General features: G+C 43.4%; 1 protein-coding gene across 5 annotated transcripts in view; it reads right to left on the bottom strand.

Annotated features, from left to right (window-relative positions):
• Positions 1-4,834: 4,834 nt before the first annotated feature.
• The window catches only part of KANK1 (KN motif and ankyrin repeat domains 1), a 189,369-nt gene continuing 168,805 nt past the window's right edge, over positions 4,835-25,398 (bottom strand). For 4 of the 5 annotated variants that reach the window (XM_068552966.1, XM_068552969.1, XM_068552968.1 and 1 more), the window contains 9 exons: positions 18,766-18,963; positions 18,002-18,110; positions 16,531-16,773; positions 15,034-15,121; positions 11,809-12,028; positions 9,285-9,427; positions 8,449-8,649; positions 6,289-6,387; positions 4,835-5,711 (listed from right to left, as the gene is read on the bottom strand). In XM_068552966.1, coding sequence (XP_068409067.1) covers positions 5,649-5,711; positions 6,289-6,387; positions 8,449-8,649; positions 9,285-9,427; positions 11,809-12,028; positions 15,034-15,121; positions 16,531-16,773; positions 18,002-18,110; positions 18,766-18,963 — 1,364 coding nt within the window. In that variant the 3' untranslated portion in view covers positions 4,835-5,648. The remainder of the gene's footprint in view (positions 5,712-6,288; positions 6,388-8,448; positions 8,650-9,284; positions 9,428-11,808; positions 12,029-15,033; positions 15,122-16,530; positions 16,774-18,001; positions 18,111-18,765; positions 18,964-25,398) is intronic. The other variant, XM_068552970.1, reaches the window with a different exon arrangement.

Here is a 25,398-nt window from a genome sequence, read left to right as displayed (position 1 = left end):
AATACACCTGTAACACAGGTCGGCAATGGAACCCGACTCCATGCAGTCCCTCGGGGAGCCAGGATGATTTCCATCTCAACACTTGGTTCCATGATCACCATGAAGGGGGAAGAGGACCTGGTGAACCGCACACTGGCTTTGAAAGCTCCCATCTGGAATGGACACATGTCATGTCACCTCCACTAGTGTTTCATAGGCAAAGCACGTCACATGGTCAAGCTTAACTTCAAAAGTGGATGGGCAGTACCCAGAAAAACAACTGGAGGATCTGAAAACAACCTGAATGACTCCTATTCCAGGTTATGCTTGGGCCACAATACTGGTCGTGTGCAAAGCTGTGTATTCACATTAAAGAAGAACTGGCAGGGCCGAGAGTTCTCGGTCTTACATTCACTCTCTCTTTGTTCCTACTGACCTTCAGATCAACAAAACTGACACCTTTTCCACAAACGTTCTCATTTTTTTAAATGAAAAAAATATTGAAGTTAAAATACCCACAGGCAAGTGCACAGATCATGAGTATACAGCCTGATGAATGATCCTAACAGAGCAGCTACGTCAAGGCTAGGGGCGGGATCGCTGTCAGGGGTGCCCAGCCCCGCTCAGGCCCCCTCCCAGGCATCTCCTTCCCTGTTCCTAATGGGAACCCTCCCCTGACTTCCAACACTCATTCATGTCACACTCACTCATTCAACTAGGATTTAGCAGCCAGGGACTGGAACTTCTCAGCCCTGGCAGGTGTTACAAACCCAAGCACGAACGCTGATCTTACTAAGCTTCCTGTCAGAGGGCTGGCTTTTCTGGGGGGTGACATTTTTCAGACAGGGTTTGGTGGGGTGTGTCAGGGGCTGAACTCTCTGAACTCTCAGGGACTCACTCTAATTAATGAGTATTGTCTTCATTATGTTTATTTAAGCACATTCAGTATTTCATAACAGAGCAGATGGAATCAGAGCCAGAATCTCTGCTGCCTGACACATGAAAAATAAGTGGCCCGCCCTGCTGGCGTGGGGTTCCCGACAGCCACCCTTTCCAGCGCTGAGCTGCCTGATACCACTGCGCAAAGCAGCTCCTGCCCACCTGCAGTTCAGGTGTTTTCTCTTCTTCCCCATCATGCAGCCTCACCCTTCCAGGTAGCTCTAGGGCTGGGCTAAGTGGATCTTTCTGGGTTAGGGAATGGGGAACAAGTGTAAAACTTATTTTGTCCAAGATACAAGATTGCCGTTTGGTCTTAGGAATATTTCTTATGCAGCTTCCAGTATCTGAAAATTAGGGAGATTTTTTTCCATTCCCTTGCCTGTGAAATCATCAAAGGTCTTAATGGAGAGGCAGTGGGCAGCTTGTTTCCTAAATGCCAGCTCTTCCCCCAAATGTCCTCAAAATCAGACATATCTGTACAAGCGTGCACCCGTAAAACATGGTACTTTGCTTTCCAGCTTCTCTACAAAAGCCAGAATTCGGGCCCCCAGGCATCTCAGGGACACCAATACAAGTGCTGACTAACCCCATCTTTCACCCTTAAAGAGCTGATGTGACCTCCCAACTCCTCCCCATGGGAAAGAGCCATGACTTTGTCGGGGAGGGAGGGCAAGTGTGTGTAAGCTCGGGAACACTGTGACCAGCGGTTCGGCGACATCCCTTTGCGGTGATCATCTTTAACAAAATGTACTTTAAATATATTTTTATGATCAGTTGGCTTCTAAATTACAGCCATGCTGAATAAGTACAGAGTAAACATATGATTAGTAATTTCCTTATGGCAGAAAGTAGCACCAAATAGTCTCTGGCTAAGGCCCAGGGCTCAAAAAGAATCGTGCTTTCAGTAAAAAAGAAAATAGAAAATGGTCCTTATTCCAAAGCCAAAGCAACAGGCCATGACCTTCTTCTTCCTGTGCGGTAATAGTCTTGCTTCACGAGGAAGTGGGGAAGGAAAAGATTAACTTAGGAAAATACTCCAAGAACCGTCTGCCTGCTTAACTGCTGTCACTCACGTACGGAGCCGCCCACGCCTCCTCCTGTCCCGCAAACACAGAAAATGGATCCAGGGCAGCCCCGACTCCTGGCCTTCTGGAAATGACCACTCCAGGAGATGCAGAAACGCCACTGAACATGGAAAAATGCCACACAAGGACTATACACACGCAAAGATAAATGATTAAATGTCATGTTTCCTGTTTCGTTATAGCTCTCCCCACCCCACCTAACTTGTTTGGAAAAGAACATAGGAACGGCATCTCGTAATTCAGGAATAATGACATTCTCTGTGTGGACCAAAGGCCACATTAAGAAACACCCGGGATGCTTGGTTAACAATACAGATTCCCAGACCTTAAGAATCAGAATCCTCAGGGTGGGGCTCAGAATTTGCATTTTCAGCAGCTCCCTCGTGAAATTCTTACCCATGCTGTGAAGAGGATCGCTCACACAAAAGCCTCACAAAAACAAAACTATCTCTACTTGCAGCAGGCTCCGTGCACCCCGAAAGGACTCATAGAAATGTTATTTCCTTTGAGGGAAAAAATAGCAGTTTTCTTACCTGATTCTATCTGCAAGGGCTGTTACATATCTGCAGTATTTCACTGTTACAAAAGCCTGGGATACATTGTTCTCATTAGCGTACTGGCAGCTCACAGGTAAGGGCCCAACACTTCATGTATTTGGGGGACTACTGCCAAGAGCAAGGCCTCCTCCCCCAGAGTAAATACAGGATTTAGTCCATTTAGTCATAATGGTGGCAGGACAAGTGGTCAGTTTTACTTTCTTTAACACTGAAGTCTCAAGGTTCCCATTGCTCTACTCCTTTTGTCTTGGGGAGGATTCTGGCCTTCAGCTTCCAAATTTCCAGGGCAAGGGTGTCTGGGAAATTGGCTCTCTGTCACTTAAAGGTTTACCCTTCTCTTCACTTAAGCTGGAAAATAAACTCAGGAGTCTCCAGCCCTATGCCAGCCTCACTTGGGGACCTTGCCCAAGCCTCCTACCACAAATCCCTTTAAGGACTTGTGCCTCAATAAATCACAGCTGTACCAATGGGGAGAGTCAGACTGGTTTTTATAGTGTGCCAAGATCCCAAGATAAAAAGCATTCCAAGTGCCCAGAGTTAGGAGAGCAAACAAGGCACAAGCCAGCATATGCTATCCAGAAGTTAGCTCCTTAAATTCCTCATTCCACAATAAAACAAGCACTCATTTTCTTTTGCAAAACTTAGCACAAGAAATCCGAAATGCACCACGCAGATGTAGGAATTCATTTTCTCATGCATGGATGATATGAATGCCTTCTTTTCTCAAATGGAACAAAGAAAATTCCCAGGACTGCAAACCACCTGAGATACAGCCCTCCTTGCTCAAAAAGGCGTGTCATGTCGTTAAGGGGCAGAAAACTCACAGCCCCACTTTTCTTCAAACACAAACTCTTCTGCTTTAATTTATTGTGCTATTTCAGGTCTGAAGGAACTTGGGTTTGAATAACTATCTGAACCGAAATTTAGCCCAGATCCCAGAACTAGCAGATCTGCTCTGGGAGGGAAAGAGACACTCATGACTCCAGATAGCTGTGACCTCACTTTGACGGGTCATGAAGGAGGACGGCCCCTCTGCCCCAGAGGCCCTGGAACCGTACTGGGAGAGCATCTGTTACCACCCAAGGTTGGCCTGAATTGCCAGCACTCTTTTCACAGTTCCAAGTTCTCTAAAGATGCAAACCTCTGAGCCCATGAAACAGGAGTTCCTGAGCCAGCACTGTGATGACACACCTGTTGGAAAAATCTATTCTCTGGCCTCTTTCTCAAACTCAATGAGTGAATAAATGAAAGAAGGCAGGAGAGGAAGAAAGGAAAGAGAGGCTTAAGAAAAGCCTCAGTGATATTTCTCCAACGCACCTGGCTCTCACAAACGGCCCAGGTTAAAGTTCACCACCAGCAACTGTGCCAAAACACCTAGCTTGCATTTTTGCTGCCATACTTCTTCATTTTAAATGAAAAGGAATCAATCCCCTTTACTTTTTAAAAAGGACTTGAAAACAGGTGCTGTTGGGCCAACAGCACGCTGAAATAAAAAAGTCTCTCCGGGAGTGGGGTGGGATAAATGGGACACTGGGATTGACACATATACACTACTATGTATAAACTAGATAACTAATGAGAACCTACTGTATAGCACAGGGAACTCTACTTAATGCCCTGTGGTGACCTAAATGGGAAGGAAATCTAAAAAAGAGGGGATATCTGTATACATATAACTGATTCACTTTGCTGTACCGCAGAAACTAACACAATATTATAAAGCAACTATACTCCAATAAAAATTAATTTAAAAAAAAAGTCTGTCTGGCTTCATCTTTCCTTTCTCATCACTTCAGGTTTCAACCAGTCACCCAGCAGCTGCCGCCAAATCAGAGTCAAGGACCAGTGCTTCTGCACCTGAGAAGAGTTAGCTCAGGAGTTAACTTGGAGGTTACCTGTCTGATGAACTGTTTGCCTAATTAGGTCTTAAATTTCAGACTCATGACGTGCAACCTGAGTAATGAGCAGAGCTGGAAACGGAGTAGTTCTCTCAGAAGACGTCTCCTCTTGTCGGAGCCCTGGACCACTGGACTGGGCACTCACCCTACCCACGCACTCCATCCATCAGCTCTTGCTGTCACTGCTGTAAGTCAATAGGATCGGGGCAGACGGCTGTCAGAGATGAAGCAGGGACAAGCAAAAGAGCTTAATGAAATTTTATTTTGAAAATATGGCAAGAGTCTAAGGCACTTCAAACATTTAAATACATACAAGACCAAAGCAAATGTGACATGGGATAAAGGAATCCATAAATACGTGGAGAACTATACTATGTTTCTCTAGAGGCAAATATATAGCCAATTTCTCTAACACAATTCCACTTTTATCATTAGATACAGAGTTGTGCAATTATTAATAAAAATATGGTAATGTTACGTCGTTCTTCACGTCTTTAATTACTATGGAATATAAAAGTTGAAAATACTGCATCAATTTTATATAGATACCCTTTACATAAAACGTCATGTAATGCATCCACCTAGATAAAACCAACTGAAAAGACTTCCTTTTGTTAAGTTTTAAACTTTTTGAGAGTTTCAACTTTTATTTTTATACCAGAAACCAGCCCAGGCCCAATTCACCTATGATCAAAGTCATCTCAACTTCCTTACTTTAAAATAATAAAGACAAAAGAAAAATCAACAAAACCATCCTGGAATGGAATTTTCAAAGAGCTTTCCAATGGTTCCACGTTTAGTAAATATAAATACTTGTAGGAAAGTTTAAAAACACCATGTCGGTGAGAACCTGATACTTCTCAGCACTGGTAGGGGGGTGGAGAGAAGGAACAGAAGTTGCCCGCTCAGATCAGGTTACTCTTTCCTACAACTGTACATAACGGAGCAGAGACTCCACAGCAAGTGTGCCCTACACAGACAGAAGATGGCCAGAAGGGAGGCGTGTGTGCCTGGCCAGCAATCTCCTGCTGGCTCAGCTTCCACTGTGGCAGCTCCAGCCTTCAGCCCTGGGCTTTATGCGTTCTGTTTGCTGGTGAGCTCAGGCACAAAATACATGCAGTACCTGTCAGCCCAACGGGAACAATTAGCAGCTTGGCGGTGGCATGCAAATGGACGGTATTTGCACATAATCAATCAAATGAACCTCGGTGGGTGGGACCAGGAGATGTCTTCCTTCCAAGCCTAGGGGTGCCCTAGAGACCAGGAAAGGAAAAGAAACTGGGGGTTAATTAGTGACCTCAGGTAGATGTGCCCCCTGTGACACAGGGACTTGGTCAGCCAGAGCTGAGCACCACCTATAAGCCAGAGCGAGGAGAGCTGGAACACGGCACACAGTCCACCAGCAGGAGCAGCTCGGGGGCCAGCGGGCTCGGCAGTGCCGCGTCCAGCTGTCCTGGGAAGTCAACCTTCCTCCCAGAGTGAGCTCCGGGACCACAGGCTGCTGCCCACTGCCTGCTTTAAGAAAAATGCCAGGACGGCGACATGTATTCATGGGCTCAAGATGTGCCATTTGCATAATTCTGTCCAGAAGAAACTCTCCCTGGGAGGGCGTGAGGACAAGCAGGCATCCAGCCTCTGCTGTGCTAATAACCATGAGCACTCCTGGCCTTCTGGGCGGGGCAAAATTGATGAATTCTTAAGTTCCGGACTAAAACCTTGATTTTCAGAATCATTATAAAACCTGTATCTCCTGTCAACTCCCCGAGGAAGGGGGCCCACTAGTCTGGTGGCTTTTAGCCTGTTTACAAGTGCCAAGTGCACAACACTGACCGGAGACTGGGCTTTCACGAAGTTGATGTGGGCATACAGCAGAACGGCGATGTCCTTGTGTCCCGCCTCCAGGGCTATTGAGAGCGCGGTGCTGCCGTCCTTAAGAGGAGATGAAAAGAGAAAGCTAGGTTGGGTTTCTCAAACTTCCAGGTAGCCCAAAAGGTAACAACACAAAACTCTTTCAATTAGATAAGGTTCCCCAATCTAGCCATTTGTTCAGTCTTTTAGGAAACATTTCTGGACTTCTAGGTGCTAAGCCTGAAGGGTACAAGGATGACAGAGGCACAGCCCCTACCCTGCCCTCAGACAAGAATCACCCCATTATTGCCTTTGTTGTTGCCTCATGGTACTTAGTGTGTAGGTCTGCACACCATGCAGCCTCAACAAAAGCAGGCTGCCCACCAGCAGGGGGCAGGAGGCGAAGGTAGGGGGTAGAAACATAATTTAGTTTTTTTTTTTTTCCTTATAATTACAAACAAGCGGTCAAGTAGTGTGGTGTCTGCTTTGACGCCCTGCAATCTGCCAAGGATCTCTGAACTTTCCTCTTGGGGAGGGAGCTGATCCTACAGCCCTAACCACCCCTGTAGTATGTTCCGAGTCACATCTACATGTAAGCACCACATCCTGCTGCCTTGCAGAAATGTATCTGATGGAAATACGAGGGGAAACACTAAATATGGGAAAGAAAAATGTTCAGTTAAATGTTTGCTTTCCATTAAGATGCAGGAACTTAGATGGATATAAAGATGCATCAGGACAAATATAGCATACTGGACATCAACTGTACCTCAATCAAAAGTAGTAACAATAAAAAGACAAAAAACAGCACAACTTATTTTCTGTCTAGTCTTGGAATAAGGATGCCCTTCTGGTCACCAGCAGCAGGAAACAATTTGTGTGTGGTTTGAACCTTATGGTCCCTCCCTCCCACTCTGAATTCTGGGAGTTACTTTTCTTCTGGAGGTCAGCTGGATGCCCTCCCGTTCCTTTAAGGATAAGGAAGCAGACAACGGGCAGAGGGAACCAGGATTTTTGGAAGCTGCTGTGGCGCAATGGCCTCTTATTATTAGATCTACCAGCTGTTCTTTGCTAACAGTAGAAGTAAAAGCAAACAAACAAAAAACAAGGCACACGAAACACAGACTGTTCTTAAGGAAAGAGAAGTTGGAAACTGGCCCTCTGCTACAGTGGAAGTAAAGGGAATCTGGTGCAGCCGCAGCTCACGTGCTCCTGGGGAGGTCACTGCAACTGCAGAAACCAGTCAGTCCTTCCTGCCAGTAAATACCTGCACTGATTTGCTCTTCCTGTTGGCGTGAGCCCACGAGGATCTCAAGTTTAGTGCAAAGGGGGATGTTTTCCCTCTAGCCTTTTAGTGTTTGGGGCTGATGGAAGCTCTGGTCCAAACCTGTGCTCCACAGAGATAAACTTTCAAAAACAGAACCAACCCAGCCAGACCTCTGGGACCTTTGGACCTTTGGACCATGTCGCCACCTAAATGTTAGTTCCTGTGCTGTGACCTATTGGTACTCCTCCCCTTTGGTCTGGAGACATCCAGAGCAGCAGGTTTCCTTGGAATGTTTTCCAGTCAAGGGGTTATCTGGGAATGGGACAGCTTGGGAACGGGGAGAGGAAGGAGATGAGAGTGACGATGATGGGAACAGCCCAAGGAGGGGTGTGAAGATGTGCTGAAAAGAAGCCAAGATAGTCCGGATCCCCTAGCTGATAAAATGTCACAAATTATTTACTCTGATGGGCCCCGGTGAAGGGTTTCCAAATGGACCAGGGGCCTGGTCCTCTCTTCGTAGTGCACCCATTAGTTGCCTACACTGCCTACTACATTTGATTCTGTATTGTAAATCTGTTTATTCCACTTCAGTATACTGGTTCTCGTACATACCCATCACCTTCTTCCTTTTATAAATTTTGGGGTGAGGCCTATTTATCTTTCTGCCTTTGGCTTTAGTTAATGGGAGAATTAGTTTGCAAACAGTAAATGCTACCACGCTGGGCTGTGAAGGGAAGTGGCCTGGATGGCAGCACAAATCCCTGAGGAGAATAAAGGAGGATTTGTTCTCTCCCCTGGTCAAGCAGCACTCACAGAACACCCCCCTCAAACTGTGTCCAGGCCAGAGGCCTGCAGGACCATTGGAGACAGCTTACGTTGTCCTCCAGGTGGCCATTGCAGCCTGGCTGGGCCAGCAGCAGCTTGACGATCTCCACGTGCCCGTGCTCGCTGGCACACATCAGGGCGGTGGAGCCCTCGTCGTCCTGGATGTTGACGTCAGCCCCACAGGCCAGCAGGCCCTTCACCATGTCTATCCGCCCATGACTGACAGCCAGCATGAGGGCTGTCTGTCCTGCCTGTGGGAAGAAATGACAGCGGACTTCAGAAGCACATGCTGGGCTGGCAGTGTGTGACCTGCAGTGGGGCTGTGCCGGGGGAAGGGGAGGAGGGAGAGTGATGACAGGGGAAAACGTGGACATGGAATTACTTGGGGCCCAGTGGTGGAAAGGCATTGGAAAAACTAGTTTCTCGTGAGCTATGAGCTAATAAGTAAGACCATAAAGTAATGAGTTAATTTTTCCTTTTAGCTTGGAGGATCTGTCTCATGACAGCAAGGAGCTAGAAAGTTCAGAAGATGGTCACAAGTCAACCTTAACACATCTGGATGAGAGGCACTCTGTGCCGGGCATGAAGATGCTATAACATGGAGACAGTCAGGAAACAGTGGTCACCAGGTAGACGGTGGGGATCCCTAGTCACTTACAGGCAGGCTGACCCATGGTCTACACGCACACTACTCCAGAGAGAACGCAAGGCAATGGAGGGAGAAGTTTCCAATGTGAAGTTAAGCCAGTGTTTCCTTGGTGTGTGTGGTCATGAGGACCACCGGGCAGCCGCATGGACCGTGCTGAGTGGCGAGAGCACGGCAGGGCCACCCGTGCAGGTCAGAGCTGCATCAGCCAGCACAAACCCTGGAAGCAAGCGCGTTCACCTGGCTGGCTTTGGCGTTCACGTCCCCACAGGCAAAGAGTTCTTCCACAACTCGCATGTCCTTCTCTGCTTCCACAGCGGCGAGGGCTGCCAGCATGATGGGGGTATACCCCGCCTTGTTCTGGTGGTCCACGTTACATACATCTGCAAAGACACGAGTCTCTTTAGGGAGGAGCCATCTCCTAACAGCATCAGTTGTCCCCATGAACTAAAGGTATGGAGTTTAGAAAAGCCCAGTGAAATGGCCTTAGGTAGTCAAAGTCCCGGAGTGACTCAGAAGGAAATGTGAGAGATGTTTCATACCAAACCAAAGAAAAAAATTTTTTTCTATTTCGTGAGAAACGACAGCAAGCTCTCACAGCACCTCTTGTTTGCAACTGGTGGTTGAACCGCAACAGCCTGGAGGTCTGGGAGGCTGTTCTAAGTAATGCTTTGAAGAATAAACAATAACGTGGGATCTAGACACTAATCTGCGTCTAGGAAATCACCATTCTGGAGTGAAGAAGGAGGTGAGAGCTACGAGGGAAAGAAGGATTTGTAAAGGTTTACGTAGGGAACACTGAATATGGCGTTCCCCACTCATAAACCACTGCTCACTCTGAGACCCTGAGTTTGCTGCTCTGACTCGTTTGGGGCCCTTGGAAGCAGAATTCCAATCACACGACACGCAGCTCTAGGAATCGTGGTCTGACAGCAACTGCAGTTAAGTCCCTTAGAGACTGTCAGGGACTCCCAGATCCAATAACCCAGACCTTTTCTAGTCCTGTAATTCTTAAGGAGTCTTCGGGGCCTAAATTATCCTCCAGGCCTTTTAAAATTCCTTCAGCACTTGCTAATAAAATGAAAGGAATGGAGAGTGCAGGAAAGAAGCTTTTTATGTGTGACCAGATATAATTAAAATGCTTAGGGTGCTTCCATCATTGGGAGTGAGAAGAGAAGGTACCGTGAAAACGTTCTTGAGTTCTAAAACAACTGCATACTAGGGACATAAGGGCATTTACAGTAGTGCGTTATTTTTTAACGTAGAAAAGGAAAAAGAAAAGAAAAAAGTTGTCTGATGGAGAAGCGGGTGAGCAGACATGGTCTTTGAGGCTCCTCAGTTTCTTTGGCATTCGCCTCTTCTCTGTTGCTGCTAGTATCCTAGATTCACAAACATGCTTTACGAAGCCAGAATCTCAGTCTATAATGGTGAGCAGTAAAGAGTGAAGTAAATCCAGAAAAGTGATTAACCAAAGCCACCCAACAATGGAATTAAAATAGTTTAATTTACCAAAATGTCTTGTCCATGCAAATTTTCTAAGGGTAGATTAAACTGTTACTTTCAGGGGCAATCCTGAAATCTTGTTCTTAGCTTTCCTGGATATTATCCACTTCTCTGTTTAAACAGTAACTCCGGCTGACAGTATCACCAGCTCTGTTTATAGTCTGGAAAGTCTGAAAGGAAGGAGGCTTGGAATTCCTTCCTTTAAGCTGGAAACAGTTTTATCCTAACATGGCCCCTAAACTGGGGACAAGCAAACTTAGAAGAGAAAAAAAAAAAAGATAAATCTGTTTGGTTTCTTCTGTGCCTTAATCCAACATCTCCAAAACAGAGCAGAAAAAAATTGGACAGTTGGGTCAAGAAGCAGAATGGGAAAATTGGACAATTGTATCGCATATTCTAAATCAGATGTTCACATTGTGTTCTCATTAATTAGACTGAGGTACTGTGAATTCTGTATCAGTTACACTAGAAGTAAAAATATGTATTTCAAAAATAAAAGTGATTTAGAGACTCAATGTATCACAGGGCCGTTCCATCTGAGCAAAAAGTTGACAGCTCACTATGTCGCAAGGGGACCCTTCTATGTGCCACCCCCTCGCTCCATGTTTAATACATCCACTGGCTATATTCTGGAATGGCAAATTCCAATTACTGACAAAAATTTTCACTGTTCTCGTTACTATGGTTCAGATGTAAGAATAACATTTTCTTTTCTCCATGCTGATTCCCCAGGAACAGGGTGTATTTTGGCGGGAATGGTGTTGATTCCACCACCATCTGTTACAGTGGCTTTGCTTGGCCCCCATCTTGACTAACCGCACAGCTCTGCAAGGTGGCTGGAGAGGGGTCATGGAACAAGGACAAAGAGAGCAGCTCACAAACACTAAAGCTTTGACTCTGGCCCCAGGAGCAGCATTCTGCCTCTTGAGAGTGAACCCACCAAGCCTGCATGATTCAGCTCAGGCAGGAACATGAGTCACGTGTGTTACCAGGGATACAACTCATCTGAACACAGCTAAACTGCAGCAAGAACATTCTCAAACACCTCCTTTCAAAACAGATCTGGAATCTGTGTCACCCCGTTTTGTTCAAACCTCAAGCCTCCCATGAATGACTCAAGAACGATTCTTGCCACATCACGGGGGAAAGCAATGAAAAGGCTTTTAGGATGGTCACAGAACTGGGGAGTGGATCAACCAGCTCCTTCTAAATGAATCACAACCCGAGTCTGTTAGAGAAGAGACAGGGACAGCCGACGTACCAGCGTCCAAGAGCAGCTTCACAATCTCGAAGTTGGAGTGGGACACACTGTAATGGAGGGCGGTGTTTCCGTTCCCGTCCGCCATGTTGATGATATGACGCAGGACGTCTGGGGAGATGGCCTCAAAAGCGGCTATGTAGTCCCCCACCATGGCTGGGATGGCTGACTTCTGACTGGACACGCGGAACCACTCGTGCTGGAGAGTGTTCAGACAGAACCGCTGCCAAAACAACGAGCCATCGGCCATTAGTTCTTCTATTTATAGACCTTTCTGAGACCTAGCTGAAAGCCTAAGAAACCAGGCCTTTTATAGTCAAAAGTGTGTGCAAATAGAATTTGCTCTCAAAAAACAACTAATGAAACCCAGAGCTCTCAGTTAGAAGCCTCAAATTCCAAACTGAAGTATCCTTCCTGATTTTAACATACACACATATTGTAACTTCTGTAAAAGAGGCCTATAGCACTGTGCAAGAATTACACCACCGAGGTTCAAGTTCTGACTCCGCTACTGACGAGCTCTTCGACGCTGGGGAAAATACTTACTCTGTGCCTCAGTTTCCTCATCTGCAAAATGGGGATAATAAAAATACCTTTCCTTCACAGTGTTTGTGATGAGGACAAATGAGGCAATACGTGTAAACCACTTAGGCCAGGCTCCATTTATTATTGAACTATTAATATTATGTAGGTATGCTGGCCTTGCAAATGACTTTCATAGTAATCAGGACAGGAGAAATTACTTAACACAATTATGCTGCTTCCTTCCTGTCCAGACCAACTTCAACTCCTTCCGCATCTCCACAGCACTACGTTGGGAGGCCATAACCATGCAGGCAACCCAATTCCTACTCCATCCCAAATACAAATGTTCAACCACAGAAAGGGAATAAAAAGCAAGTCTGAAACAAATTACTTTTTCCCATGAGGATCATCTGTATCTGGTCATCAGGCCCACTTGCTTTCCCTTAGGCTGTGGACACATGAACTTGGCATTTGTTTCATGGATGATCAAGTCAAACTTGGACATGAAGTTCAATGTAGACTGGGCAGAGCCAGTGCTGGTGATGGGGAAAACTACAATGCTTTTTTCATGGGCCCTCTTTCATATGAGTTTATCATTCATTTGTGCTTTGCTTGTTCTTTAAAAGTTTAAAAATAAATCAAGAAAGATGGACAGCTTATGTCAAAAGCACCAGAACCCATGTAGTCTCCTTTCTATAGAAAAGGAGGAACTGGGATTACAGAACACACCCATCTCTTTATCTTCCTGCTACTAATTATTCAGGTGTATCCCATTCAATCACAGTTTGGGTCACTGGAGGAAAAGGGTCCTGGCCAGGAAATAAGTCACCTAATGTTTCCTTTCTTCTGCTCACTCTTTCACATATTCAGATTTCATTCTTTGGATGCCTCACACAGAAGGAAAGGAAATTATGTCGTCTGGGTGTCGAACTCAGTTATGGCTACATATTCAGTGTCCTGACATGGTTACATGGCCCTGGCATTGTGATCATTCACAAGTCCGAGACTTTTCACAGCACAGCACTTTAAACACTTCTTTACTGAATGCATATCCAATCAACAAAAACAATGTACCAATCCTGGAGTATGTGCCCGACAAAATGCTTGACAATTGGGGCTACAAAAATGTACCGTCCTCCCTGAGGACCACACAACCTAGTATTTTGGGGAGGGTAAAAGAAAAAGTGTATTAAAGCTATAAAATCTGGGGTCTGAAAGCACCAGTTTTATGTTCAGGTTAAACCTAGTAGGAAATATTAACATTGCAGTGACCTTTCCTGGTTTTACTATTTGTGACCAAGGCACAGACAGGCACTTAGTCTATACTGATGGAGTTCAACATGTAGATCCATGTCCAGGCCAGGGACTTCGTTTAGTATTTCCTTCTATAAACATCATTGCCATGATCCTTTTTCAGCACAGTATTTGAATGTCAAGATTCAGCTGGCTCTGATAAATTTAAGTTTCTACAGCAATATAAACAAATAGGAGAAGATACCATAATTAAAAAAAAAAAGATGCCATATAATAAGGTAATATGCTTTAGCTGGGATAAACAAAACATGGACCAGTACTTAAGATAGGTATAATCTAATCCCACCATTAACTAGCAGTTGACACTCCAGGCAAGACTCGTAATCTTTAGGGCCTCAGTTAAAGCAGGATGGACCAGAATAGAGTGGCCTCGTAGACACACGCACCCATGTACGTCTCATGCCTGTGCCAGCCATCACCAATTCTTCTTCAGATTGTGTTTGTTGTATGAGGAAGACTGTTTGCCTTTCCAGCGTTAGATAATTCCATAAATCCCTTCTAGTCTTAACATTTTGGTTTCATAACTCTATAAACTCGTGAGACCTATGAATCAACTTTCTCACCAGCTGCGGACTTAAAGTTAAATAAAACTTCATATTAAATCTACTGCTAATATGCAAAGATTCAAATGCACATTACTATCTAAAATAACATGAGATGCTACACTTTCTCAATGCACTGAATAGAGCTGTCAACCAGAAGGCTGGTCTAACCTATGAAAGAAGCCACACATCTAAATGTCACCAATGCATGGGAGAGCAATACTTGTAAAGGATATCAGATTCACCATTGCCATGGAAACATTTATCTGTCTTATGTTATGCTATTCATGCTCCCTAAGGCAACCACCAACCTCTTTGCTTCTGAATCTCAAGCTGTGAGAAGATAAGTGTAGTTATTTCTAGGTTTAAAAATAGTGACTGCCTGCATTCCACATCAGAACATAATATGCAGTTTCATAATTGAAAGGAATGCTGACCTCGGTCCAGATAGGTTTCTCTTAAAAACAAAGGCTAACTTAAAAAAGTCTGGGATTCTGCTCCCTAGATCACAAGGTTCTGTAAGCAACAGAACATGCAGAAAGATGACGAATGACTGAAATTAGCCCTCCTTTCCATGTGCAACTACATGCCTCGCAGATGCTCAGCTCCCAAGAAAAGTACAGGGTGGAGAAAGGAGGTCTGAAACCAGGCCTGAGGGAAACGTTCACAGGGTGGTCCGGAGAGCAGGGCAGCAGGATATTCACTCTGCCCACACACACTAGGAATAGTCTGGGGGGAAAAGCGTGCAGGCAGCAACAGCTCAGGGGCAGGCTAGAGGTGTCTTAACGGTGGTGTCCACTCAGGCACTTTGTACAGACTGGGGACAGTGTCTGTAGGTCAGACTCACCATATCCTTGCTGGTCAAAGCTTTGGGGTCATTTATGTTACTTTTCAGTAAGTTGCATGCAGACAACATCTTTTCACTTAGTTCATACCTAAAAGGGGAAAAAATAAAAGAAAGAGAGCTCATGACTGGCCACAAAAGGAAAGGCATTTTTACCTCAAACTCTATGACCCTTTACAAGACCGGAGGCCCCAAGTCAACCCTGGCAGGCTGCGGTGCTGCTACTGCTTGCCTGGCGGAGTCTAGGCGCCCGAGGACTGACGCTACCACACAGAGCCAAGGCCTCCAGCCAGAGCTCGGATCTTTGCATGAGGGGAGCTTTCGGCTTCACCACTCCGGCCTGTGTGACATTATGGAATAACACTTGGATATTTTTTTGCTCCTTTTGTTCTAACTTCTTAAAAATATTTTTACTCTTGAGGGGTTGAGGAGGTCTGAATTACCACCTACCCATTAATGCTGACCAGTGAACCACACATCTGAAATCACATTTGGTGACTCAGGAAGTGTTTGTTTAACCCACATGAAAATATAAACTTAAAAGTCAGATGACATATGGTATATAAATTATACCTTAATAAAGCTGTTCAAAAAAAACCAACAGATGTCAAGATATTGAGCCATTTGAAAATACCTGGAAATATAAACTAAAGACACTTACCTTGTGTTAATGCAGTTAAACATTCATTTGCCAAATTAGAGATAAGTTTTCTGAAATGTTCTAGTTACACTTCACATGGTGAAAAACCATTCTGAAATTTCCAACTGTTCTACTCCCTCCTGTTTTATAAGCATCAATTCCATATTTGTTAAGTCTTTAAAATTGACTACACTTTTTAGGTACATGTTTCAGCCAACCAGGGTGTTTATCTGATATTTCAGCTGCTGTTTACGACATTCCCAAACCCATTCTTGTGGTGTTCCCAATCACTCAATGAGCAACAAAATATGGGCATGTGACTGATTACATCATCTTTATAGTAAATGTGATCTTTGGTTGAGGCCAAAAACTGTTCCTCTCACACACAGTGATCCTGTAATAACAGTACTGACACCTGTATGAGGAGAAATGGCTAATGATAAAATCTGAAACTTTAAAATGTGAAATGTGTTGGTCACAAAAAATTCTAATCTACCTTTAAATATAAGGTGGGTTGTTCAAACAATGGAAGCTTTGGTGGTGCTTAACAATTATGCGGATGGTGACTCCACATATAAAATTAGATAGCAAATAGTTAAAGAAACAAAGGTGAACAGATATCAAGCCCTTCTCTTTGCTACTATAAGAGATCTAGCAGTTATCATTTTTGCACTTGTATTTATTAGCATCATGACAAGAGGTACACAGCTCTGAGGCACAGGTAAAGTTTAGCCCTCCTTTGGAGAGTGGAAAGACCAAACTCACAGATTCAACTGCACAGTCTCCTAATCGGCCAATTCTACTGCCAAAGTACATCAAACGTGGGAAGGGTGAGGGGAGGGGGGGGAAATGTACCACACCTCTCTCTGATTTCCACCTTCTCAGGTTCACATTCTGGAACCTGCATTTCATCTTCCACCCTGTTGGACGTGAAACCTTCCACATTAAGTGCATGGTGGCCTTCTGCCATTCCCCGAGTGTCTTCGTCCTCCTCTTCCTCCTCCTCTTCCTCAGGAGGATACTCAGGGACATCACACTCGTCATCTGACTCGGAAGAAGAGCTTTCATCTGAGCTGGAATCATCACTTGAAGTGGTTTCATACCTAGGTGGCAATTGGGAGTTCAGGAGATGCAAGGTGTGCCCATAAAGACCCAGTGACAGAAATGTTTATGAAGGGAAAGCTGCTAACTGACTCCAGAAATTTCATCAGTGGTTTTAGACCCTGTACTTAGAAGTTCGGAGTAAGGTCTATTTAGAAGTCTGTTGGTTTTGAATGGGTTCTCACTTACAAGGAATAACCTAGGTTGCCAAGTGGTATCACATACCACTTGCAGAAAAAAAATATGTATGTATGTATGTGTGTATATATATATATATATATATATATATATATATATATATATATATATATATATATATATATATATAGCACTTCTGGCTTAATATAAATCAAAGGAAATTCATTTTATGGAAACCAAGTCTGCAGTTTTTCATCTTTCCTGTTCCTTTTCTTTCCCCCTTTCATTCTTCTTATTTTTGTACCATTAATTTTCCCAGTGTCCAAGGTGAACATATTATGTAAGTTATCAATAGTTTCTCTGGTACACACTCTCCAAACTGTGGGACATATTACCCAATAAAACGCTAAAGATTTGGAAAACAGACACCACTAAGTTATATCTTTGTGGTACGCTTTCCTATAAATATTATCTCAGCTAACTCTGCACTACTGCTTTCTTGTCAAGGCCATGAATGGATTAATAGATTAATTGCTTTGATTCAACTGTAGGAGGACAAACAGGCTGAACTATTTATCTGGGCCAATTAAAGGAGAAGCAATAAACAACTAAAACACATTCTATTTAGGAAGCAAAGAACTGACGGCATGGCGAGGTTACTCTTCAGGTGAAAGGCCCTACTATTTTATTTGTAAACATGGAGAGCTAAGCAAAACAACCCATTCTGAAGGAGTGGATGACTATCCCTGGACCATGGAGTGATGTCCTCAGTCTCTGGTTGTTGCTCAGTTCTGATACAGTTAAGTACAAGCTGTCCAGCAGGGAACCTGCTGCCTGTTGCTTTTGTTGAAGACCATTTGTTTCAGATCAGAGGTGAGAAGATGTAAGTTACTCAGCTTCATCACGTATCCTTTCAAGAGTGAAATATCCTTAAAGATAGCAAGAAGAGAGAAGAGAAGCCCAAATGCACCTTTCAGAGGAGGGAATCTTCCGTCACCCAGACTAGGCACCTTTAGATATGACCTGAGCAGGCAGGAGGCAAAGGAAACAGACAGACCGCGTATAAACACCAGTACCGCCATCTTTCCTTACCCTCCATTAATGCCAACAAACTGAAGATTCTTTTTCGCTCCATTTGAATCTTTGTTGGCATCTTTCTTCTTCATGATGGACTTCAGCGTACTTTCATTATTTGTACATACTGTGGAAAAGTGAATCATGGTGATCAAAATTAATTCAACTCATACCCATACAAGTTAAGTGAATAGGTACTCTTTCTTCATGTACATTTATTTTTTCATTCATGTTAATATAGATTTTGGCATGTATATATGACAAACTTGCCCAAAATCCACTGGAAAATTGAATGCATGCAAAGAAAATACTTCAAAGTTCCATTAATAATGTTCTTTAAATGGAAAAAAAAAAAATCCATTCGTCCTTCCAGACATAACAAAAGCAGTGACAACTAGCATCTGTATCAGGCTTTACTGTTTCTAAAGTGATGTCACGTCTCACTTGATCCTCAGAAACCATCTAGGCACTAAGATAGGGATTATTAGTCCTTTTTTTTTTTCAGTTGAGATAACCTGGAAAAAAATTTATACCTGCCAGACTATGAAAGAGTGAAATGCTGTTTAAAATATTTTGTAATTTGCAACATCAGATGAGTTTTCTTAAGGGGATTGCATGGCTTTCTTTGATAATCTTAAAGATATTCTAGGCCTACCTTCCTAACAACTGTGTAATCATTCTTCCAGGTCAATTTATAAGGCACACTGGCATTAGATTGGAATGCTGACAACTCTGGTCCTAGAACCCTGATGTCGAGAGGGGCCGTGAGTGAGGAAAGTTACCATAGAGGCCAGCGGCTATCTGGTCGTCTGTCAGGTTCACTGGAGACAGCGTGCTTTCCTGAGTGGGGAAGGTATCCTCGCTGCTGATGGGCTTCCCTTCTGTGGTCCCCACCTCTTGCTCATGCCGGGATGTCTGGGAGTTTAATGGCTCTCCTGATTGAAGACTTCCACACTTACAGGTGTATTCCAAATTACTGCCTGTCAGGAAGGAGAAGGTTGTAGAAGTGTGTGATGCTAGGACCAAATAAAATGGGCTAAATGGTATTAAAAAAAAAAAATTCTTGCAACTCATCCTTTTCTCAAGTGCTTTTCTGGTGTTTTCTTTTTGCATAATTGGCATTAATAGCCAAGCCATCCAAAATCAAACCCCCAAGGCCTTCTTGACTGTGATCCCTTCCCTTTATGACCACATCTGGATCGGTCAAACTCCACAGTGCCTCTCTTCTCTCTGTTCTGGTGCTACCACCTAACTTTGGCCTGGGCCGCCAGTGTAGCATCCTGACTGTCCCCTTTCCTTCACATTTTCCCCTCTCCCTCACTGCTGCAGAGCAGAACTCCCACTCAGCTCAAATCCCAACCTTACTCCAGCTAAAACGAAACCTGAAAAACCTAAAAAGCTGCCCACCACTCAGGAAACGTAGTCCATACTATTTAGCCAGATTCTACACCATCTGCCACTTGGCACCAACTTACCTCTCCAAGTTTATTTCCCACTATACCTGTGGTCCTTTTTGGGGTGCGAACTGCACCCCAGTCGACGGAACTCCTCCCAGTGTAGAAAGTGGGGTCTCTTATTCTCCTAAGAGCACACCTGCCTTAGCTTATTTTCTTCTACCTGGTGATGTTCCTTCCCCACCCTCCCTCACATGGCCAACCTTCCCATCGCTTCCTCTTCCGAGCCTTCCCTCATCTCCCTACCAGAAATTAACTCTCCTTTCTCTGAACTCTCATGGCCCATCTTTCAGACTCTCTTATAAGATCTATAATACAATGTAGCAGTTGATTCGTGTGATTGTCTTAGGCTCCCTTCTTGTCTGTAAATATTTTGAGGGTGCTACATGGTTCTAATCAACTTTGTTTCTCTCACCACATCTTCCAGATTGCTTTTGCATATGTTAGGTACTTAATATTTGTTTACTGGACTTCCCTGGTGGCACAGTGGTTAAGAATCCTCCTGCCAATGCAAGGGACATGGGTTCGATCCCTGGTCAGGGAAGATCCCACATGTTGCGGAGCAACTAAGCCCGTGCACCACAACTACTGAGCCTGTGCTCTACAGCCTGCAAGCCACAACTACTCAGCCTGCGTGCTGCAACTACTGAAGCCCGCGTGCCTAGAGCCTGTGCTCCGCAACAAGAGAAGCCACTGCAATGAGAAGCCCGCACTGCAATGAAGAGTAGACCCCACTCACCACAACTAGAGAAAGCTTGTGAATGGCAACGAAGACCCAACACAGCCAAAAATCAACAAATAAAAAATAAATTTCTAAAAAAAAAAAATTAAACTACATTTTAAAAAGTATTTGTTTAGTGGTGAAGCAGAAAAATTGGATTATTATTATGTAATTTATATACACACACACACACATTAAGTATATCACAGAATTTTCAGTGTGGCTGACATTTCCTAACTCTGCGAATGGTACTTCATCCACTCACAATGCTCTCTCCTCTAGCTCCGGAGGCATGGGGAGCTCCCTGGTGATTCCTTCACAAATCCACCTCCCTCCTCAGCACACACAGACAGTACTAACTGTAGTCCTCCAGATAATATTCAATTGCCCCCACGACCTGATGTGTCCCCCTAACAGAAAATAAGAAATGTCTCAAGTGCTTTTGCCTTACTTGAAGTAAACAAAGCAGGGCATTTGTCTTCATTCCTCCTTTTCCAACTTCATTCATCATTACTTTGAAATTACTGCAGTAACCTCCAAAGAGTCTCAGTATGTTAATCCTCAAGTACCAGAATACTTCCTAGAGAAACACTTTCACTAACCACTTCTCCATTCAAGGACCAACAATGATTTTTAAAATGCAAATACATAAATAGTTTTTATTGTTACTGAAACCTTAAACAGACACAAAAGTAGACAACAGTATAATGAACCCCTCTGTCCCCAGCACTAGCTTCAATAATGATCAGCTATCTGGGCTCATCTACACCTCCTCCAACCACTCACACTGGATTCCTCTGAAGCACAAGCTGAAGACCCTACCACTTTCATTCATAAATATTTTAGTATATATTCAGTTCTCAAAAAGTAAGTATAAAGCTAAAACTATCAAATCTAAAAAAAGAGAATTTAAAATGATCACATATCTGGTCAGTATTCACATTTCTCCAATGATCTCTTAAAATTTTTTTTATAGAGTGCTTGAATCAGAACCTCAGTCCTATATTTCCATTGGCTGCTATGGTTTTTAAGTCTTTTAATCCATAGGTTCTCTTTCCTTCTAAACACGGCTTTAAAAAATATTTTTAAATTGAGGTATAATTTATATACAGTAAAATGCACAGAATTTCAGGGTAGAGTTTGATGAATTTTCGGAAATGTACATGCCTGTGTTAGCGCCTCCCTAATTCAGAAACAGAACGTTTCTAACAACCCAGTAAATCCACACTTCCCACCTGCTGCCCTTTTCCAGATAATCTTCCCACTGGAGGCAAATACTCCTCTTCTCCAGAACTTAGTTTTGTAAACTTGGGCTTTTTAAAGCTTCTCCAATCAAGGTCCACCCTCTCAAGCAGGCATCTGAGGCTCCTTCACAGTGAACATGGACAGCTTCTTCTTGCCTGGGGTAGTTTAACTGCTCAACAACTCCTACCCTCTACTCATTCAGAGTGGTCTGGTGACTTAATTACTTCCACCTCTGTGCCCTTCCTTACTAGACTGTCCTACTGGCCTAGAATTTCAGCTTTCTTTACCAGCAGGATTCTACCCATACTCTTTTCAAGGCTTGGCACCATTTCTATTTCCTCTAGTCTTCTTCCTATGATACCATTCCACAAAGATCTTTTCCCCTCACTGTTCTGCAGCACTCACTGTCCAGACCAGAATATACCCTGCCCTCCGTTTCCTTGGTCTCACATGTGTTCCCTCTGTGAGAATGCAAGTCCCTGAGTCCCTCCATGCTACATTCTTACCTGGGGTCCTCTTCAGTGCTCTGAACAGTGCTGGACAATGGAAAGCCTTAAATAAATGCCTGTGTAATTCAATGGAAAGTCACAGGGATTCTGTTAAGACTAACTAGCAAGGCAAAGAACAACGTTAAGCGTTAAACTAGTTCTCATTAGCTGGATCAGAGGAAATTTGTCACCTTTATTGCCCGAAAATGTTTTTTAGATGGTGTTGAAACTCTGCCTCTCTTGAGTGACCCAGAAACAATTGTCTGCACTTGATAAAGACCCATTGTGGTTAGCGGGCACACATAAGATGACACACGCACCAGCCTAAGACTGACAAATGACTGCTGTGTTTCAGTAATACACAGGAAGAGTGCAGCCAAGAAAGCCAAAAATAAAGTGGCCAACAAAATTCAATGGTCTCAACCCTGGCTGCCCTTCAGAGTCACCTGAGTTGGGGGCGAAGCTTTTAAAAATACAGATACAATGAAATATCTGCAGGTGGGCCCAAGTATTAGCAGTTTTTAAAAGCTCTGCAAAGGATTCTAATGTACAGCTAGGATTGAGAACCAGTGAATTAAATTAACCAATCAAAAATTTGCTGAAAACAATGTAAAACTTGACTGCCAAAAACAAGAGTTTAGACTTCCCTCCGGTTCCACTCTATCAACTTGGACCATGTGAATTATTAGGAATTATTGTTGGTTTAGTTAGCAGCCCTGGACCACTAATGGTAGAAGTCCATGACCAACAGTAAATGCTATGCAAACAATAAGGGTAAAACAACAGGAGTAATCACCAAACACCTTTATAAGTCTGGTACTATGACCTAGCTGCTCAAAATTCCCCCCAGGGCGCAATAGTTTCCGAAGGCACCACTGCGGAGTTAGTGAACAGGGGAGTGGGCAACTGTGTGGTCTTCGGTCATTAACTCAAACTTATAATGGCCATAAATGCCAATAAAGCATGAGCTTCATTTTATGACTTGACCAGATTAGTGATAACTAAAAGACAGCAAATGACAGAAATCTCAGTGTTCTGGAAAATAAAAGCATCCTCGAAGTATTAATTCTAAAGTACACTTAGCATTTAATACATGGATAATTATACTACTAGCTAAGGCAAACTGTAATGAAAAATAAGTAACTTAAAAGGAAAACTTTTTTTACGTTTTTGACTTTAGAAAAGTTAAAGTATTTGATATTTTTTAAAAATCAATGAAAAATAGAGATGGAGAAGTTTTTAAAGAGATCACCTTCTCCAGTTTCCTCGGTGATATTTATCCATCTGGAATGGGTATTAGTTGTTGGTATATAGAAATCTGTTTCTAAATTTGTTAGAAAATTGATATTTAAAAATATATTTAAATGGATCTTAAAAGTTGCCCTGCTCACATACTGCAATTCTTCTGGCATGCTGACTCATATTTTTATTTATAATGCCAAGTGCCTTCTAAAAGTACAATTATGAACAGTGCGGCCAACTAATTAACCATGTTATTGTGCCAAATTTTCATTTAAACATTCTGATTTGATTTTTAAAGAACACCTAGCTTACTTGTCAAAAAGGTAGGACTGAAATTTCTGAGTCATAATGGAGGTCGTTCAATCATTTAGGCATTTTCCCAAAGTGTAATTAAGAATTCAAAGAGGGGGCTTCCCTGGTGGCGCAGTGGTTGAGAAGCTGCCTGCCAATGCAGGGGACACGGGTTCGAGCCCTGGTCTGGGAAGATCCCACATGCCGCGGAGCAACCAGGCCCGTGAACCACAATTACTGAGCCTGCGCGTCTGGAGCCTGTGCTCCGCAACAAGAGAGGCCGCGATAATGAGAGGCCCGCGCACCGCGATGAAGAGTGGCCCCCACTTGCCGCAACTAGAGAAAGCCCTCGCACAGAAACGAAGACCCAACACAGCCAAAAATAAATAAATAAATAAAAAATAAAAATAAAGGAATTCCAAAAAAAAAAAAGAATTCAAAGAGGTCTAAAATAACACTTCTAGTTTTTCCATAAGGAAAAGGGCTTGAGCACACATTCACCCTTTTCAGCCCACATGTTGGTTTGGGGAATAGACAATAGGGATTATTCATGAAGGATCACCTTCTTTATTTGGTACACATTACCTGTGAGGGGAAAGTATGTAGCTTTGATGCAGGAGAAAGGACAATCCCTTTCTGTCTGCAGGCTCATCACTCAGAACTCTGCCTGAATACCAATGCGTGCGGCCACCAACATAAAGCCACTAAATGGTAAGAGCCGCATGTAATAATTTCTAGGGCCACTTTAATATTTTCCTGAGAACATACCAGACAGCTGTCATGAATGTATCTAAAACTGGGTACTTAGAAATTAAAATGCTGAGTGGATTAAGAATCAGATTCTCTCTCACCACAACGCCACCCACATTTAATTACACACCAACCCAAGACTTGATCCAGAAAACCCCCGCTGACAGGCTGCATTAACTGTTGGGTTAAACAGATGTGCTCTGTGTTCTTCCAGATGCAGCTAACGTCGTCGTCCTCTCCACACTAAACTCATCTCTTCCCTAAACCTCAGAGAGCTTAACTGCAGCTGAATTCTTCAATCACTTTTATTTTCACATTATTTGGTGGCTAACATATACCCCCCACAGGTTATCATTCATATTTCTGGTATATGTGTCTTGGCTTCCCAACTGGATTGCAAGTTCAAGGCTTCGACCACTTTATCTCTCTCTCTGCTTTAGTATCACACTTTGCATATAGTTGACACTGAATGCATAGCTATCAATCGACCTGAATAGAGATGGGAACAGAGCACACTTTAAACACCTTTACTGAGATACAAACGACTCGCTGACTGGAGGAAGAACAAACAGTTGTAACCATCACCCAATACCAACAATTCTTTCATCGTTTATGACTGGACATCCAGGAACTTAAAGCCATTTCTGTTCTTAAAAAACACCAACCAATCTCCATGCGTTAGCTAGAAATGAACTATATACTTTACAGATTCATTCAGAGTAGAAGTGTCAAAGTAAACTTGCATCTTTTTCCAGAGTGCATACATTTCACTAATACCCATTTAAAACGATAAAGCATCAGTTTAAAAGAAGAAGATTTTCAAACAAGTGTCAACTGAAGGGCTCACAAAGGTGGTGGATTTTAAACCTTTGTAAAAGATTTTCCTCAGGGCTGAAGTGCTTTTTCTCAAGGTCTGTAACAGATGTCCTAGATCTGTAATTTCAGTCTCTGAGGGTCAACTATCCCTTCTGAGAATCTGATAACAATCATGCACTTTCTTCACAAAAATTCCAAACACAAAATTATTCATGAAGCTATGGAGCCCAGATTAATAAGACTCACTTTAAGGCTGTTTATTCCAACAGTATTTCCCTGAAATAGGGCCCAAGTGTGCCTATTGAGTGGTTGGTGGTAGCAGTGGGTGGCAGCAGAAAACTCATGAATTTGGGGGAAAAAAGTTCTTCAGATGAATCTGATGGGCAGCCTGGCGAAGAGATACTTTTA

The sequence above is a fragment of the Eschrichtius robustus genome, chromosome 10, assembly GCF_028021215.1.
Source record: "Eschrichtius robustus isolate mEscRob2 chromosome 10, mEscRob2.pri, whole genome shotgun sequence".
NCBI classification, from domain to species: Eukaryota; Metazoa; Chordata; class Mammalia; order Artiodactyla; family Eschrichtiidae; genus Eschrichtius; species Eschrichtius robustus.
The sequence above is the reverse complement of the archived record's forward strand: the minus strand, read 5'-3'. Positions and strand labels throughout refer to the sequence as shown.